This window comes from Musca autumnalis, unplaced genomic scaffold, assembly GCF_047663935.1.
Source record: "Musca autumnalis isolate F117 unplaced genomic scaffold, ASM4766393v1 scaffold_3, whole genome shotgun sequence".
Taxonomy (NCBI): Eukaryota; Metazoa; Arthropoda; class Insecta; order Diptera; family Muscidae; genus Musca; species Musca autumnalis.
The window spans coordinates 152,340,249-152,359,550 of record NW_027411866.1 but is presented as its reverse complement, the minus strand read 5'-3'; the positions used below and the strand labels follow the sequence as shown (position 1 = coordinate 152,359,550).

The 19,302-nt window shown below is 36.0% G+C and overlaps 1 protein-coding gene across 8 annotated transcripts in view; it reads left to right on the top strand.

Moving 5' to 3' along the window:
• LOC141397958 (apoptosis-inducing factor 3) overlaps window positions 1-19,302 on the top strand; it is a 75,247-nt gene that overhangs the window by 40,872 nt on the left and 15,073 nt on the right. For 3 of the 8 annotated variants that reach the window (XM_073974980.1, XM_073974983.1, XM_073974982.1), the window contains 2 exons: window positions 5,627-5,863; window positions 5,980-6,236. The exons of 1 other annotated variant lie outside the window; for it this stretch is intronic. In XM_073974980.1, the coding sequence (XP_073831081.1) occupies window positions 5,627-5,863; window positions 5,980-6,236 (494 nt within the window). Of the gene's footprint in view, window positions 1-5,010; window positions 5,241-5,626; window positions 5,864-5,979; window positions 6,237-18,452; window positions 18,577-19,302 lie in introns of those variants that run through there. 4 more of the 8 variants (XM_073974981.1, XM_073974984.1, XM_073974985.1 and 1 more) reach the window with 4 other exon arrangements.

Genomic DNA, 19,302 nt, shown 5'->3' with positions numbered 1-19,302 from the left:
CAACACCTCTGCCACATCCGAGTAAGAAGATGGCAACTCATGTTGTGACTTCAACTCTTCAAGGGATTTCGGCTGTAGATAATGCGGCCAGCATGCAGCCCTCCCATAGTGAGTCAGAGCCATTTATTATCTGTATAAGGAAATCTTTCGATTTTTTGATGCACTTGAAAATCACTCTCCTGCCAAAGCCAGTCTAAGGCGATGTGGGCGACAGGAAGTTATGACCTTTCACCAGCAACCAATGATCCTCTCACAGTTTTCAGGATTAGATTTAGCAGATCCTCCTCTTGGGTCTGGATGGCTCATATGGCTTCTCACCAGAATATTTTGGGGGTTTTTGTTTCGGGCTCAGGTTAGATTTATTTAAATGTCTGGTGAGCGGCCACCCTCGAGTTCGAAGCCGAGCGGCTGCTCGACAGACGTTCCACTATCTTCTTATGGATCCTCAGAAGTCCGCACTTTCTTTATATAAACCCAGTTGTGAAGCCTGCTTTAAGGTTAATGGACCGTCAGTGGTATCATCCACCTGAATTCGCGCCGCACCATCCTTCATCCTCGGGCAAACGAAATGTAAACAAATTTTGACATTTGCTAAATTTGAGAAAGTCATGTTAAAAAGACTCTCATTTACTTCCAATACTCCTACCAATAAGTTTCTGGTCTAGGTAACACCAAGTTTGACATTTTTTATCTAAATTATGGAGGCATCCTTGGGCATTTCTTCCACCATCATATATTCGATATTGCATAAACCCTGCCATAAAAAAGGTTTGTTCTCGTTGCCGAATTTGGCAATCGCTCAAAAAAGGCTCTTATCGGTTGGTGCAAAGAAGTGTTGAAAAATCCAATCGCGTTGCTTTAAAAGGCGTTTATAAGATAATCACAGGTGGCGAATGATGGATAGATGTGCATGAGCCCGAATCAAACAGCAATCGAGTGGGTCTTCGAAGACGATCCATACCCAATGAAAGCTGTTCGTGGAAGAAGCAATTCAAAGCAAATGGTCACCTGTGTTTTCGGCAATACTACCTTCTTCTTTTCATTCTTTTCATTCCCGCACATGAAGAAAAAAGCGTGGTCTATGATTTCCCTCGCCAGAATCCTGTTGAAGCGTTAAAACCCCACATTTAGAGGTGTCTCAATCGCAGTAGAAAAAGTGATTCGACAATTGGTTTGAGCGCATGCAAAAGTATATACTTAGAATACATTAAAAGCACATGAAAAAAATTATAAAACGATTTTTTGAGAACAAGCATTCTTGTTTTCATTATTAGGCCGGAAACTTAACTAGTGGACCTCGTATTTCGAGTCCTTATCCTGACAATTAATGACTTTGACACCCCTGAAAATCGCTGCCATGCCAAACCCGATCTTCCTGTCGTCTAGAACTTATGACCTTCCTCAGACGACTTTCCACCAGACTTTTCTTACTAACGCTTCCTTCAGCGCCATACATACATATAAATTATTGCTACCAGAAGGTCATCTGGGGGCGATCATCCTCACAGGTCTAGGTGGTTTATATGGTTTCTCATTAGAAGGTTTTGCCCCGGGTTATCTTTGCAGTCCTTCTCAGGTTGGACGTCTTTAATTGTTTGGCTAGTGGCCACCTTTCAGTCCGAAGCCGATATGCTGCTCTACAGACGTCCCAGCAACTTGCTGGGGATACTCAAAAGATCGCACTGTTTTCACCCACCTTTTTTGTAAAGGGATTGCCTTCGGTCCACTAGTCTGCTTTGAGGTTCGTGGACCACCTCCTGCTCGTGCTTACATTTTCTGCTCGAACAAGCAAAATGTAAAACAAGTGAGAAAAGGCTATAGTCGGTACGGAGCCGACTATGTGATACCCTACACCACTACCCCTGTGCATAATCCTTTCACTCGAAAACATTTCTTTTACGGAGATACGAAAGTTTTCACCTATCTGGCTTTTATACCAAATGACTTAAGGCGAACTGAACCAAAATAATTAATATTTAGTTTTATATTTGACTACTCTCGGCATCACCAACATCAATAGGCTTCTATCTCTGTGAGAAAATTTCGTGATGATCCGATCAAAATTCCGACCTGTAGTGTGATTGCAGAAAAAGTGGAAAAAAGGGATGCTTTACCGACTATTGCGATATCTCTATTATTTGACCACCTACGCCAACCTACTTTGCATAATTTTAAAGGTGGGATTTTCTACTTTCTTAGTCAGACTTTGCTTTTAGAAGGTCCGCAACCAAAGGTGTGATATCCGTCATTATTATTAAAATCGCAAAAATGAAAAGTTGGGTTCTATTATCGACTATTGCGATATCTTCGTTGTGTGACCACCTACGACAACCTACGTTACATCGTTTCAAAGGCGATATTTTCTACTTTCATTGTCAAGTCTTGCTTTTTATATACCCCTTATAGACGCTGAGATATTTGCTTTGGAATAATATCTCCAAATAACTTGTTTGCTCATTCCGACCCCTAATTATTATCCGACCATCACCAAAACCAATAGGCTTCTTCCCCTCCGGGTCCCCCCATCAACACACAAAATTTCGTGACGATCCGATCAAAATTGCGACCTGTAGCGTGATTTCCAAAAAAATGGAAAAATGGGAAGTATTACCGACTATTGCAATATCTCCGTTATTTGGTCACCTACGCCGACGTAGTTTGCATCATTGTAAAGATGGGATCTTCTACTTTTATAGTCAGGCTTTGCTTTTGGAGAGTCCCCAACCAACGCTGTGATATTCGTCATTATAATTAAAATCGCAAGAATGAAAATTTGGGTTTTATTTGCGACTATTGTAATATCTTCGTTGTTTGATCACCTACGAGAACTTACTTTACATCACTAGAAAGGTGATATTTTCTACTTTTATTGTCAGGTCTTGCTTTTGGTATACCCCATATAGAAGCTGAGATATTCGTTTTGGAAAAAAACGTTGTCTTTTTATCCACATTAGTTTTTTGCCCATTCCGACCACTGAATATTATCCGACCATCACCAAAATTAATAGGCTTCTTCCCATCCGGGACCCTTATCAACACCCAAAATTTCGTGACGATCCGATCAAAATTGCGACCTGTAGCGTGAATACAAGGTTTAGGTGGACAGACGGACGGACTGACGGACGGACACACATAGCCAGATCGACTCAGCTCGTCGAGACATTCATTTTGGTATATATAAGTATGGGTCTACGACCATTATTTCGATGCGTTACAAACTTTTTGGGCAAAACCAACTTATAATACCCTCCCCACATAGTGGTGTAGGGTATAAAAATTGACGTTTGTTCTAAATCTGAGCAACTACTGGAACACATCATTCAGCCACCGTTTTGCGGTGATGCAGGTTTATTTGAACTACGCAAAGACCGAAGCCATTCCAAATCGAAGTACAGTCCCCCCTTTACAGTTCATAATGTATTTCGCACTCTCGATGTCCACAGTAGACATCATAACGGTAACCCAATCCTGGGAAGGAGTTGGCAAACTTCTACCTGTCAGTCTGGAGACCACAGTTCTACTTGCGCATCAGCATCAACACCTCTGCCTCATCCGAGTAAGAAGGAGGTGGCAAATGATGTTGCCACTGCAACTCTTCAGGGGATTTCGTCTGCAGAGAATGAGCCCAGTTTGCAGCCCTCCCAGAGTGCGTCATTAATTTATCAGGCATTTATTATCTGTATTACGTACTTCCAGGTTTAGTTTGCACCGGCAGACATTTTTGGAGATTTTGGGTCATTGTGTCATAAAGTATGGACTTGCCCCACTAAAAAAATCGCAGTCGTAACAGGGCCCACAAGAACTTTTTGGAAAAAAACATTCAAAACGATCCGAGACAAGCGGTTTAAAAACACTTTTTCTAAATTGTGTGTGTGAGGTATCCAAAGAACGGGACCGATATAGTCCATATTCCAACCTGATCAGTGTTTAAAAGCCAGCCTCTAAAACATTAGCTGTACACTTCAACTGCTACACAATATTGACACACACGGCTAAATAAGCAACAGAACGCATATTTATTTTGGTGCATTTTATTTATTTATTTATTTATTTTTATTTCAATTCATATTTGCCTAGTCTTTCGACCTTAAGCTGTATACATACTACATTATAATGTTTATATAACAAAATTAATATAAAATAAAGTAATAAGTAAGGAATGTTTTATTTCGACAACCAGGCTACATATTTAGCAGTCGGCTGACCATTCGTCGCAGCGAATTAGCAACAGAGGGTGTTTTCGTGATTAGAGTTGCCAACACAGTAATAAAAAAGGAAACCTGGCTAAGCCGTTAAAACTTTGTTGCTTATTTTCTTTTCTGATATGTGTTGATCATGTGTGCTGCAAAATATGAGTATGCGTGTCCGATGCTATTTTAATATAGCAACAATATCAAATAGCATCATCAGCATTGCTAGCAATATTTTTGTGAAATTTGTTGAGGTTTTCTTAAACTTCACTTTTCCGAATTTTGTGTTGGACATACCAGCAGGAGTGGACCGATGTACTCCATATTCCAATGCGATCTATGCCTGGAAGCAATGTTACCATATGCAAAGTTATTACTAATTCGGTTACACCCTTCGAGAATTCTCGTGTGCTTCATTTTAGCTAAAACTGTTGAACTTTTGTGGAGGATGGAATGGGCCGATATGGCCCATCTTTGAAATGAAACTAAGTTTGGACAAAAGATTACGGATGCCAAATCGATGGCTTCGATCGAGAGTTATCGTATGCACCAGACAGACTGATAGGCAGACCGACGGACGGAAATGGCTAAATAGACTCCAAATTGTCTGAAAGGAATTTCGTCAAAACATTCTTGGGGTCTAAAAACATTATTTCGTTTAAGCACATTTTTGGTCGTATGGAAGTCTATAGCTAAATGCTGAAGCTAAAAAGGAGTCTTATTTACTTCGACCATATGGTATTTATTGCCCCACTGTTGCTATATAAATTACGCACAGTGTTATAGAGTAGGTACACATGCCACGAATCTGCCACCGACTGTTGTGAGTAAACTTTACTCAGTAAAGTGTTGTCGGTATCTCTGGTTTTGTGGTTTGATTTAGACCAGACCGGCGGCACATGCATATTCACAAGTGTACGACGATGTTAGTCGTAAAGTAGTTACGAATCGAGTTAGTCGGTTAAATTGTGTGAACGACAATCGGTATCTTATATATTGTGATATTTTACAACGAAACATAGAAGATTCGTTACATTAAAGTTCCTTAAAGTAAATAAAAGCAAAAACAAAAAATGCATATTAATTTCTCTTTTTTGGCGTGCGGATATTATTAAAAAATCTCATGAAAATTCTCATCCTACGAGAAGAGATAGAAAAAACAATAAACTGAATGTTATGAATAAACTAAATTTCTCTGTGAAAATGTGTGCAATTATTTCATACAAACAAACATACATACGTTTGTACACACCCCTCAACCAATAAAGAACTCAAACAAATCATAAAACCATTGAAATCAATTAAAAAGTCAAGTGTTTGCAAAAACTAATTAACACCCAACAGATTATTATTGAATTTTATCAACTTCCTCCCCCAGCTACCGGCAACTTTAGTTCTTATTTTTTGTTTCGTTTGTTTTTTGTTCTTATCTCAAGGTATTTTCCGACACATCGTCTCCTGATTAATATCACCACTAACGTTCCCATAAATCGTCGTCTAACGAACAGTGCCAGTGGCAGTTGTTTGAAGTTAATAGAGTCACGCAAATGTTTGACAACATCCGACCACGACGACAACAACGCTGTGATAATTGAAAAGAAGAAGAAGGGAATTTTGAAACCACAACATACCGTTGCAACAACAGCCAATGGAAATTTAATTACAACTCCAAGGTTAGTTTGTGGAGTAGTTTAAGAAGAAGTGAAACAAATAAAATGAATAACAGTTGAATTACAAAAAAAAAAAAAAAAAAAAAAGAAAGCTAAAACTAAACAAATAAATTCAACAGGTATCACATTTCAAATTCAAGTGCATCATCATTATTGTGGTCATTGGTATCATATCATAGTCGTCGACCTTTTTCTACAAGGCCAATAATATTACGTCATTGTTCCTGCCAGCAACAGTTGCCACAACAACAACAGCTGCACTTAGCAACTTCACTGTCATCCAGTCGCCGCCGTTCCTTCACCATGGGCTCCATTAACTGCAAAGAATATGTTACCACAAATGAGGCCTGCAAAAACCAACCGGATAACGAAAATGGTGAGAACTATTTTTGTATTTTCTTTCATTCTTATCTCTTCTATTTTGTTTTTTTTTTGTATATTCGCGCTAAATATTAAGAATAGTTTATAAGAAGCATAGCTTGTGAAAAAGTTAGTTTCTTGGAATTCACAATGACTAGTTTAAAGTGATATTGAATCATAGGTTTTTTTTCTTATTCACAAATGCCTATGTAAATAATTTAGGCAGGTATTGGAATTGATTAAGACTCACGGGCGAATACTTACTCACAAGCATAGACTTTCTTTCTCGCTTGTATTACCTATACAGTCTGTCGCAAAAGTTAGTATACACCGTTGAAACCAAAATGTATTAGGGATAAATATCACTATAACTTATTGAAAACAACAAACAATTAGTTTTATTTGATAGACAAGAAGGTTGTCTTCCGTAATAACAATTAAAAGTCCGCAATATTTGCATACATTAGCAAATGTACGGTTCGAATCCCAAAAAGACCAAAATTTATGTCGCAAAAGTTAGTATACAACGGACAATCCTCGTGGAACTGTGTAAAAAATTCTTGATATTTTTGAACAAAATGAAACTAAATCTGTACTTAAGATCATAAAGAGTATATTAATGGGTTTTAATGACAGTTATAGTACTTATAGTGACAAGTCCAACGTACACTGGATCGTAAAATCCACAAAAATTGGTCATCTACAAATACAACAACTGTAGCGATAAAATTTCGGGTGTTATGTCCTGTTTATGAATTCTAAAGCCATGAAATGCTCAGAAAAGCTCTAAAGTTTCAATATGGGGTGATTTTGATCGAGTTTCGACTTGTCCTGTTTGAAAAAACGGGAATTTCTTGAAGGAAACCCATACTTTTGAGGCCATTGTCCTATTGAAACATGTAATAATCCTTAATCCTTACACATACGGACTTTCCTTTTCAGTCAATTTTCTCACAAATTGTGTCCATTTTCACTTTCCCACCAAAAATAAATAGTAGGAGAACCTCAAGTTTTGGTGTAAGCCCTACAGTGATACTCCACCACCACAGAAGGATATGATAGCTAATTTAAAATTTTAATACAGAGCTTTCTCTGCTATTATAACGCATGGATTGTGCAAAAACGTTCTGAAAAACTGTGTTCGCTTCACTTAGGACCAAAATACAACTAAATGGATCAGTTAGAAGTAGTTCATTAGACATTAGTAGTACATTAGACACTATGGACACGAGAAGCATGTCCGATACTGCTAAAAGGCCAGTAGGACAGTATAACTGTAGGGCTTACAACGGATCTTGAGGTTCTCCTACTATTTACTTTTGGTGGGAATATGAAAAGGGGCAACATTTGTGAGAAAATTAACTCAAAAGGAAAGTCCTTATGTGTAAGGATTAAGGATTATTACATGTTTCAAAAGGACAATGGCCTCAAAAATATGAGTTTCCTTCATGAAATTCCCGTTTTTTCAAACAGTACAAGTCGAAACACGATCAAAATCACCCCATATTGAAACTTTAGAGCTTTTCTGAGCATTTCGTGGCTTTAGAATTCATAAACACGACATAACACCCGGAATTTTGTCGCTACAGTTGTTGTATTTGTAGATGACCAATTTTTGTGGATTTTACGATACAGTGTACGTTGGACTTGTCACTATAAGTACTATAACTGTCATTAAAACCAATTAATATACTCTTTATGATCTTAAGTACAGATTTAGTTGCATTTTGTTCAAAAATATCAAGAATTTTTTACACAGTTCCACGAGGATTCTCCGTTGTATACTAACTTTTGCGACATAAATTTTGGTCTTTTTGGGATTCGAACCGTACATTTGCTAATGTATGCAAATATTGCGGACTTTTAATTGTTATTACGGAAGACAACCTTCTTGTCTATCAAATAAAACTAATTGTTTGTTGTTTTCAATAAGTTGTAGTGATATTTATCCCTAATACATTTTGGTTGCAACGGTGTATACTAACTTTTGCGACAGACTGTACATAATTTATGTAGTTTAATGCCTATGATTACATTAAATTGTCCAATGACGGAATGCCCTCCATGATGTGGATACAGAGGGTAAGAAAATATAATAGCTCCGTTCCAGTGTATTAGTTGAACTAGCAAAAAAGCGAAATATGAAAACATAAGTTCCATATACAAGTTTGTTAAAATTGTACGGGAATGGAAATGCCAAAATCTATGTACCTATCACCTTATTAAAAGCCAGCAAAACCAAATTTGTTTTGCAAAAGATACCGTACACCTACCTATGATAAGTTTATTATGTCTTTGTGCATTAGGGTTATGACTTTTTTACAACCTCATATCCCTGTATCATAGCGTGATGAGTTTTGCCATAATATTACATAAAATCTTAATTATAAGGTGGTTCGGTGAAAAAACCTCACGCACAAAATGATTATAAAATTTGAATTTATCAAAATTATGGACAATTTTTTGAAGTCACTAAAACAGATATATAATTGAAAATAAACTTTTGAGCCACATGAGATAAATAAAATGACATAGAATTTATTTCTCACTATTTTTCTTCAATTCTGAGAATCGTAAAAATGTCGTAAACGATTTTATTTAAAAATATAATTTTTTAACAAAAAACAAAAATTTTAAAATTTTCTCAAAGTGACTTTTTTCGCGACTTTTTTAATATTCGAATGAAATAAACGTTATTGTAGTTATTATTAGGCTTATATTTATTCATTCGTGGAACAAAAAATACTTTTTTGAAAAAAAAATTTTTTTCATTTCATACATTTTTTCAAAAATTAATTTTTTTAAAATCGATTTGTGCGTGAACTTTTTTTATATTTCAATGGAATAAACGATAGCATAGTGATTAATAGGCAAAAGTTCATTCATCCCTGCTACAGGAAATCATTTATGAGGAAAAATGTCAAAAAGTCATAACCCTATTGTGCATTTGTATGTACATCGGTTCTGATTTGGATATAGCTTCAGTATATATTCGGCCGATTTGAGTATTTGACGCACAAAACACTATATCTGTCTAATTTTGATGAAAATTGGTCTAGAACGGTTCAGAATTGAATAAAGCCACCACATATATTTTCGACCGATTTGTTGTACTTGACAGTACGAGAATGTTTTTTTTTCCGCAAAAATTGCAAAAATAATAAAAACTTTCTAGTTCAGGAACAAAGCCTATATTTACTTGTATAAGTATAACACTAATGTCTGTATTATGAATGTCATTAATTGTCCTTGTATTTAGAGCAACTCCTAAAAGCGAAAAGTCATCATGGCTTCACGTTCGTATTCATGTAATCGATTGCGTGATTGAAATGCAAACAATAAAAATTAGAGTATTTTTTTTTTTATTGATGTGGGTAAACGTTGTAATCTGTAAATTGAAAATTAATAGGTAACAAGTAAGAAAGTGTCAGTCAGCTGTGCCGACAGAGATATACCCTCAGCCTCGAACCTTGGCGTTTACTAGGCGTTTACACTAGACAGTTTGTCTTCAAATACAACTCTGATTTACTAACACATACATACATTTGTCGTTTGGCTACCAGTTGTCCATCATTCTTTCACAGACAGCCGGGTTAACAAAATTTTGACATTTTTTGTAAAAATGTGTGAGATAATAATTGAAATGTGTTGAAAACAAAAGAACATGAACAAAAACAAAATATGTGAACGGAAAACAAAAGGATTTCGATGATTTTAATTAATAATTTTACAACTGTTTTTGTAGTTGTCTGGACGCCTACGTCACAAAGGCAAGTTTTGGGATTTTGACAACCAATACATGAAATCAACTGTCCTGTCATTTGTAAACGCAGGGTTACACAAGACACACTGCCTGCAAATACAACTCTGATTTACTAATACATACAAACATTTGGCTAGTTGCCTCGGCACTGTCTGGTAGTTTTCGTAGACAATAAACATGGACATTTTTGAATAAATGAAATCAAAACTATTTCAAATAACAAAAAAGACAACAGTACTGGGATGAAACAAAACAAAAACAAAATATATAAACGGAAAACAAAAGAGAAATCGACTATTTTCATTCATAATTTTACAACCATTTTTGCAGTTGCCTGGACGCCTACGTCACACAGGCAAGTTTTGGGTTTTTGACATGGTTTAATAAGAAAGGTTAGCCAAAGCTTTATATCAATTTAAATTTTTTCATTCGAGTATGCCTAAAACTTCAAAACAATATAAACCCAGTCAGCATTTTTTGAAAATTTTAATCAAATTCGAGTCTTTTTTGATCCGACTGCACGATTAAAAAGCTAGAATATGAGCTCATTTTCTGATCATAAATGACTCCTTTGTCGGTAGGAAAACATAACCTCAGGCGACTCTTCTAAACAAATCACAAATGAGTCTTTTTCGAGTCGTATTTCAATCATTTATTTGTGTTCTGTTGATTAATTTGGGACCCTTTTTCGAGTCTTTTTAGAGTCATGTTTATAATCATTTATGAGTCTTTAGGGAGTCATTTATGAGTCTTTTTGTTAGACGAAATAAATTAAAAAAATTTTCTTTTTATTCTTCTTTGTTTCTTTCCTTTGTTTTATAGTCTTTTCTGCTTTGTTATGTCTTTTAATTATCCTTTATGTTGCTTAGTGGTTGTGTTGTGTTTGTCTGTACCTTTAATATTATACGTTACATTTATATCAAAATTTTGTAGAAAGTGTATATGAGAATTTCATTTTTTTATTTACAACCAAATAAAAATAAAACAAAGCAATCAGTTTTTAATCACCTAACTGTTCAAAATATGATCAGAAGGTACATAATTATAATCACTTTTCAAACACCTGCATGACCCTTTTTTGATTAAGCACTTTTCAATCTTCCAGATGATCAAAATGTGACAATAAATAACAAAAAATGGTCACATTTTAAACACTTCAATGACTAATTTGTGATTGCTACACATTTATTGTTGTATTTTTAATTAAACTATTTTTAATCACTACAGGGAGTCACTTTCGAGTCCCTTTCTGATCATACAAGCGACTTAATCAGTTTTTGATCACCAAGAGGACTCTAAAAAGACTCCTCAATGTGATTTTTGAAAAAAACAGTCTTCCAAATGCTAGCTGGGAATAACCTGTGTATGTGTGTGTGGTGTTTGAATAACCCAGTCAGCATTTTTTGAAAATTTTAATCAAATTCGAGTCTTTTTTGATCCGACTGCACGATTAAAAAGCTAGAATATGAGCTCATTTTCTGATCATAAATGACTCCTTTGTCGGTAGGAAAACATAACCTCAGGCGACTCTTCTAAACAAATCACAAATGAGTCTTTTTCGAGTCGTATTTCAATCATTTATTTGTGTTTTGTTGATTAATTTGGGACCCTTTTTCGAGTCTTTTTAGAGTCATGTTTATAATTATTTATGAGTCTTTAGGGAGTCATTTATGAGTCTTTTTGTTAGACGAAATAAATTAAAAAAATTTTCTTTTTATTCTTCTTTGTTTCTTTCCTTTGTTTTATAGTCTTTTCTGCTTTGTTATGTCTTTTAATTATCCTTTATGTTGCTTGGTGGTTAGTATACTGCTTCTTCATTTCACTTGGCAAAACCTGTTGTGTTGTGTTTGTCTGTACCTTTAATATTATACGTTACATTTATATCAAAATTTTGTAGAAAGTGTATATGAGAATTTCATTTTTTTATTTACAACCAAATAAAAATAAAACAAAGCAATCAGTTTTTAATCACCTAACTGTTCAAAATATGATCAGAAGGTACATAATTATAATCACTTTTCAAACACCTGCATGACCCTTTTTTGATTAAGCACTTTTCAATCTTCCAGATGATTAAAATGTGACAATAAATAACATAAAATGGTCACATTTTAAACACTTCAATGACTAATTTGTGATTGCTACACATTTATTGTTGTATTTTTAATTAAACTCTTTTTAATCACTACAGGGAGTCACTTTCGAGTCCCTTTCTGATCATACAAGCGACTTAATCAATTTTTGATCACCAAGAGGACTCTAAAAAGACTCCTCAATGTGATTTTTGAAAAAACAGTCTTCCAAATGCTAGCTGGGAATATGCCAGACAATTTTAAAAACAATCGAATTCAATGATTTTTAAAATTGTTTTTAGACCATTTGTATGGAAGGAATTGGTGAGATTTGCATTGAAACAATCAGTTTATCATATTCACAACTCGATTATGTGGAGAAAACTTAACTCTTCATTCATTTTTCGCGTTTTTTATAAAATGCTCAAAAACTACATTGTAAACAAACCCACTTGTTGCCTTTATTTTGAAGTTTTAGGAATTCAAGAAAAACAAGGGTTCTATAGATTTTTTTCCTTTATTTTGAAGTTTTAGGAATTCAAGAAAAACAAGGGTTCTATAGATTTTTTTCATTTAAATCTACCTCTTTACTTATACCATGGTTTTTGACAATCAATACATGTACTCAACTGTCCTGTCATGTGTAAACGCATGGTAAAGAAATGAAGCAGACACAATACTTCTGACGTCTATAGATAGGGCTTCTGGGGTTTTGTGCCTATTTTTCAGGAAGTATGTATGGATTTGCCCAGAAAAAGAAATTGTACCGTTTTAACTAGGGCCACATACAACACATATTGCCAAACATTCAAAATCAATTACAGGCGAGTCCTTTAGCTGCACTCTTTCAAAACTTTGTGTGGGAGGCACCCGAAAGAGTGGTTCGTTGTATTCAATATTCGGACATAATTTAAGTCTGTAAAAAAGCGATGTACAACGTTTATACCAGATCGGTATCTCCATTTGACGGTTATCTAACTTTGGCTCATGCTGACTTTTTGGAGCTTTTGGGCCATTATCACAGAAAATATTGACTTGCACCACTTTTCCCAAATGTTGTGTGGTAGATACCCGCAGAACGGAACCGATCATATTCCAACCTAATACGTGCCTAGATGAAATAATACAATTTGCAAAGCTTGGACCAATCAGAAACTCCATGCGACAGTTATCTGGTGGATTTGCCATTTTAGTTGGTGCCGTCAAGGTTTATGGGAGCTTTTATGCCATTAACTCAGTGTGGAAGTATGGATTTGCCCCCAATTGTACTATCGTAAAGGGACAATATCCTGAATAAATTTTCAAAACGATCCGAGAGAAGATCTTAAGGCCTGCGTACATAAGCTGCCTTGCCTGCTTACTTCTGATAAAAGAATAAAAAAGAAAAGGGCAACCCAGTTCGAAATTTCCTCGGCCTTCTTTACAGCTATACCTAATTTAAGTCGTGACGTACAAAAAATATTTTCTTACCTACCATAACAACGCTCTCTGAGCGTCCCTATTACCCAAATACGTTGTATCCGAAATCCCATTTAAAACACGGAAACTTTATTAAATGTTTTCACTCGTAAAACAAACATTTTTCTTTTGCAATAAATTGTATTTCATGTTTTGTTGGGCTTTTGTTTTTAAAATACAAAACACACACATATGTACATACAATAACATATCGTACGTTCTGTCAAAGTTGAAAATGTTCAACTTACAATAAGTATACGCTCGACGTATTTCGGTAGTTCTCATAAGAATACATGTGTTCTACTTTTTTCACCACACACGCCCTGGCAATACGGTCGTATTTAGGCATAGCAGTTATTCTTTTATTTTTATTATGTCAAAATTGAAGCAGGAAAGCAAGGCAATCAGGCAGAGCAGCTTATGTACGCAGACCTTTAAACTTCACTTTTTCGAATTTTGTGTGGAAGGTACCCCAAGGAGTTGACCGATATAAATTCGAACATACTCATACTCCTTTAAGATGAAAATATTGCCAAAATCCAAAATATCGCCAATCACAAATTATGACCAAACCATGGTGTGCACTTAATCCACCTTTATCTAAGATCTAAAAACAACTTACCATTGGAGGTCATTGAATTGGTGTGGTGATAGCTAATTAGTTTGGACATTCATAAAAGTGAATGATTGATTAATTGTTATCGTTGTCGTTACTAATAAATGACATTTTGTTTGCTACAAACAAAACAATGTAAATGACAATTATTTAATGTGATTTGCATGGCACAATTACCCAGGTAGTGGCATCGTAAAATTTTGAATATGTTATGTCAAAACTTTCGTTATGTTGTTGGGAAATTACAACAAAAATAATTTTTTTATAAAGGGATTTGACTTATCATATTCGTTCAGCTGGTGTGATACCACTACCTGGTAGTTTTGCCATGGTGATTTGGCAATAATTTAATGTGTTTTCCAACCTAGATTGAAAAGAAACATTGTTTTAGTACGTCATGCTACGTTTTAGGTAAACCTTTATTTAATTCCTGATTTACATTAGATAATTTTACTTGCAGCAAGGGCCAGTTTTTGGGAAATATTTCAGCCCTCAACACTCTGCTTCATTGACAATCTGAGAATTGCCTATTGTAAATCAGGATCATCAAATGAATTTATGAACAAAATTAAGGGGGAGCAAACCTATTATAAAACAAGTTACAAGTATATGCCGACGGAGAAATACCCTCATCCCTACATAGTTCGAGAACGGTTTACTTGGGTCAATAATAACAATATTTTGAGATAAGTTTTTTCTACAGAGATCTCGAAAATGCAAATTACAACTTATACGGTTGGAAATATGTCTAAAAACACTTGTATTCAAAAACTTTCGGTGCAGATAATCCAGTTAATACAGAGCTCGAAATGTTAAATTACAGCCAATTCGGATTAAAACCTTCAAAATACGTAAAATTTGAGGTTACAGTTATGTTGTAGCTAAACCGTTATTGCCCACTTTGAATTGAACAATGGAAGAAATATTAGTCAGTTTGGACCAAATCTCGATTACTCTATTCGAGATTTATTGTGTGATCCAGGCAGGCAGACGGGCATGGCTAAACTAACTGCAAATTGAATATAAAGACGATCGTCAGTTCGTCTATAAAGACGACCTTCAGCTCTCATCTATAAAGACGACCCTTCAGCTCTATAAAGAATACATTAAGCTCTCGTTAATAAAGATTCCCATTAGCTCTCGCCTGTAAATAATCCCTTCAGGTCGTCTACAAAGACTCCCTTCAGGTCGTCTACAAAGACTCCCTTCAGGTCGTCTATAAAGACTCCCTTCAGGTCGTCTATAAAGACTCCCTCCGACCTTTGCTCTCGTCTATAAAGACGACCTTTTGTTCTCGTCTATAAAGACGACCTTCAGCTTTCATCTATAAGGACGACCACCTTCAGCTCTCGGCCATAAGGACGTCACCTCTCGTCTATAAAAACGACCTTCAGCTCTCGTCTATAAAGACGACCCTTCAGCTATCGTATATAAAGACAACTCTTCAGCTCTCGCTTATAAAGACGACCTTCAGCTCTCGCCTATAAAGACGTCCTTCAGCTTTCATATATAAAGACGACCTTCAGGTCTCGTCTATAAAGACGACCTTCAGTTCTCGCCTAAAAATATGTCCTTCAGCTCTCGCCTATAAAGACGACCTTCAGCTCTCGTTTATAAAGACGATCTTCAGCTCTCGCCTATAAAGACGACCTTCAGCACTCGTCTATAAATGCTCCCTTTAGCTCTAGTCTATAAAGACGACCTTCAGTTCTCGTCTATAAAGATGACCTTCAGCTCTCGTCTATAAAGCCGATCCTTCAGCTCTCGTCTATAAAGCCGACGCTTCAGCTCTCGTCTATAAAGCCGACCCTTCAGCTCTCGTCTATAAAGACGACATTCAGCTCTCGTCTATAAAGATGACCTTCAGCTCTCGTCTATAAAGACGACCCTTCAGCTCTCGTTATAAAGACGTCCTTCAGCTTTCATATATAAAGACGACCTTCAGGTCTCGTCTATAAAGACGACCTTCAGTTCACGGCTATAAAGACGTCCTTCAGCTCTCGCCTATAAAGGCGACCTTCAGCTTTCGTCTATAAGGACGACCACCTTCAGCTCTCGTCCATAAGGACGACCTTCAGCTCTCATCTATAAAGACGACCTTCGTCTATAAAGAAGACATTCAGCTCTCGTAAACAAAAGCCGCTTCAGCTCTCATCTATAAAGACTCCCATTAGCTCTCGCCTGTAAAGAATCCCTTGAGGTCGTCTATAAAGACTCCCTTCAGGCCCTCTATAAAGACGACCCTTCAGCTCTCGTCTATAAAGCCGACCCTTCAGCTCTCGCCTATAAAGACGACCTTCAGCCCTCGCTTATAAAGACGACCTTCAGCTCTCGTCTATAAATGCTCCCTTTAGCTCTCGTCTATAAAGACGACCTTTAGCTCTCGTCTATTAAGACGACCCTTCAGCTCTCGTCTATTAAGACGACCCTTCAGCTCTCGTATATAAAGGCAACTCTTCAGCTCTCGTCTATAAAGACAATCCTTCAGCTATCGTCTATAAAGACGACCCTTCAGCTCTCGCTTATAAAGACGACCTTCAGCTCTCGCTTATAAAGACGACCTTCAGCTCTCGTCTATAAATGCTCCCTTTAGCTCTCGTCTATAAAGACGACCTTCAGCTCTCGTCTATAAAGACGACATTCAGTTCTCGTCTATAAAGACAACTCTTCAGCTATCGTCTATAAAGACGACCCTTCAGCTCTCGTCTATAAAGACCACCCCTTAGCTCTGGTCTATAAAGACGACCCTTCTGCTCTCGTCTATAAATGATCCCTTTAGCTCTCGTCTATAAAGACGACTTTCAGCTCTCGTCTATAAAGACGACCTTCAGCTCTCGTCTATAAAGACGACCCTTCAGCTCTCGTATATAAAGACAACTCTTCAACTGTCGTCTATAAAGACGACCTTCAGCTCTCGTCTATAAAGACGACCCTTCAGCTCTCGCTTTTAAAGACGACCTTCAGCTCTCGCCTATAAAGACGACGTCCAGCTCTCGCTTATAAAGACGACCTTCAGCTCTGGCCTATAAAGACGACATCCAGCTCTCGCTTATAAAGACGACCTTCAGCTCTGGCCTATAAAGACGACATCCAGCTCTCGCCTATAAAGACGACCTTCAGCTCTCGTCTATAAAGACGACCTTCAGCTCCTCTACAACTTCTTTATTTGAATTGTGGCAATAATATTTGGTGGTGTTATCCTTTCTTGTGCAAAAACTACAAAACCTTTTGACTTCTGGGTAACCTTACTAAATGAACCTTGATTGAGCTGGAATTGATCGGGATACACTTATTGATAAGGGAGAAGTTTCCGTTGTCCTTTCGGGGATTTTTATGTGAACATATGTGTATATCGTCATCATAAATGACCAAAGTTGTAACTAAAAAAATAATTGGGGTTATTTTGAACGAAAATTTCCCGTGAATTTTTCACTTTCTCCCTAGTTGAAGCGGCAGAAAGACAAAAACTCACGGGGAATTTTCGTTCAGAATAACCCCCAATAATTTTACAGGAGAAGCAAAAAATGTTATAAAATGATAAACTGTTTTATGGAATATTAATCTTATGAGAGTGAAGATTTGGAATATTATCAATCATATACGAATGGGAGTAAGTAATGAAACCAAAACCGCAGAAACGGTTAGTTTTGGGATCCGTCATTACAAAAAAATCTGCAATGTTATCCCATTTTCCAAAGTGCCATTTCTTGAATAGGATCCTTATTTTTGAACGTAGAAATTTTGCAAGAGCATGTATTTTAGTTGTATGTATTAGATTCAATTAAAAAAACGAGTTTTGATTTTTTTTTGGAGATACGTCTTCCGGTATTTATGGTGGCGACATGTAGTATGTATTAAGGTTCTAAAATAAACATTGGAATCTAAATAAGTGTGGTCCATACAATTCTGTCCCCTTCCAATAAATGTTACATCTTCCAGAGACCAATTGTGAGTCAACAGTATTAAGCCCTAAACACATCCGACGTTTGAGTAAAGTTGGACGTCGTTCCTGATAGATGAATAAACAAAAAATCAATCTTGCACTTTTATTTTGAAATAACGTCCAACATTGCTGAAACGTTGGATGTGTTTAGGGCTTTAAGCTGTAGGGTATATGACAATAGTTGTATTGTTCTTTTCAACCCCTTCAAAGCAAAAGTGCCAGAAAACCTGGTAACCTTAAGAAAACAAGAAAGAAAGAAAATAAAAAAGAGTGAATAATCAATGGCAAACTTGTTTTCGATAGAATAAAAAAATATGAAATACTAAAGAGAACTATAATCGTCAACACCCGGCAAATATAAAAATTCACTTAAATCGAGAGAGACATCTAAAACATAGATTAGTTAGAAACTTAGCGTTTCAGAGGGAACATATCCAACGGTATTAGCGGTTCTGTGTTTGTGTTAACGATAAAGTAACGTACCTATAAATAAACGTAAGTGGGGTTAGTACTGCGACGACTGGAACTGACTCATTTCATTGTCGGTGATTGTTGTCTCATTAAATTTGACATGCATTTTTGTGTGTTTGTAATTTTTACGCCAATTTACAAATCTACACAGCGAATTTCGGTTTTTGAGGGGGTGGTGTTTACTTTGCATGTCGGTTGGTTTGCTAACCAGCTGAAACCAGTGCAAAAGGTCATAATTTGTTAATTTTTAAATTATTTGCAACAACATTTAATGAAGGTTAACCAGTTTTCTGCATGTGTTTTTTAAGTACATACAAACAAACATGTTGAGATAATTGAAAAAATTAATGTTATGTTAATGCAATTTTCAATGGGGTAATGAATGAATGAACGCATAAATGAGAAATACCCAGTTAAAGAGAATACAAAGTTGAATGAAATATTTGAGTACATGTGTAAAATAATGCAAACCATGAAAAATAGCTAACACACTTCCAAACGTTTAGCGAACAGATGTTTCCATTAACAACAGTCAGGTGGCCGGTTTTTTGAGTTTATTATGCATTAAGAATATTTTAAAATTACACTAAGGACTCTGTTGATAATCGGCAAATGGATATTTTCTATGCAAGTAAAATAAGCATTACATTCGACAGAGTTAATCTTTTAGACCTTCCAACCATGAGAAAATCTTTGAAAATATGTTAAGTAAAGGAAGTGGCTTAAGGAGAAGTGAACGTCCCACGAACATCTAAAAAG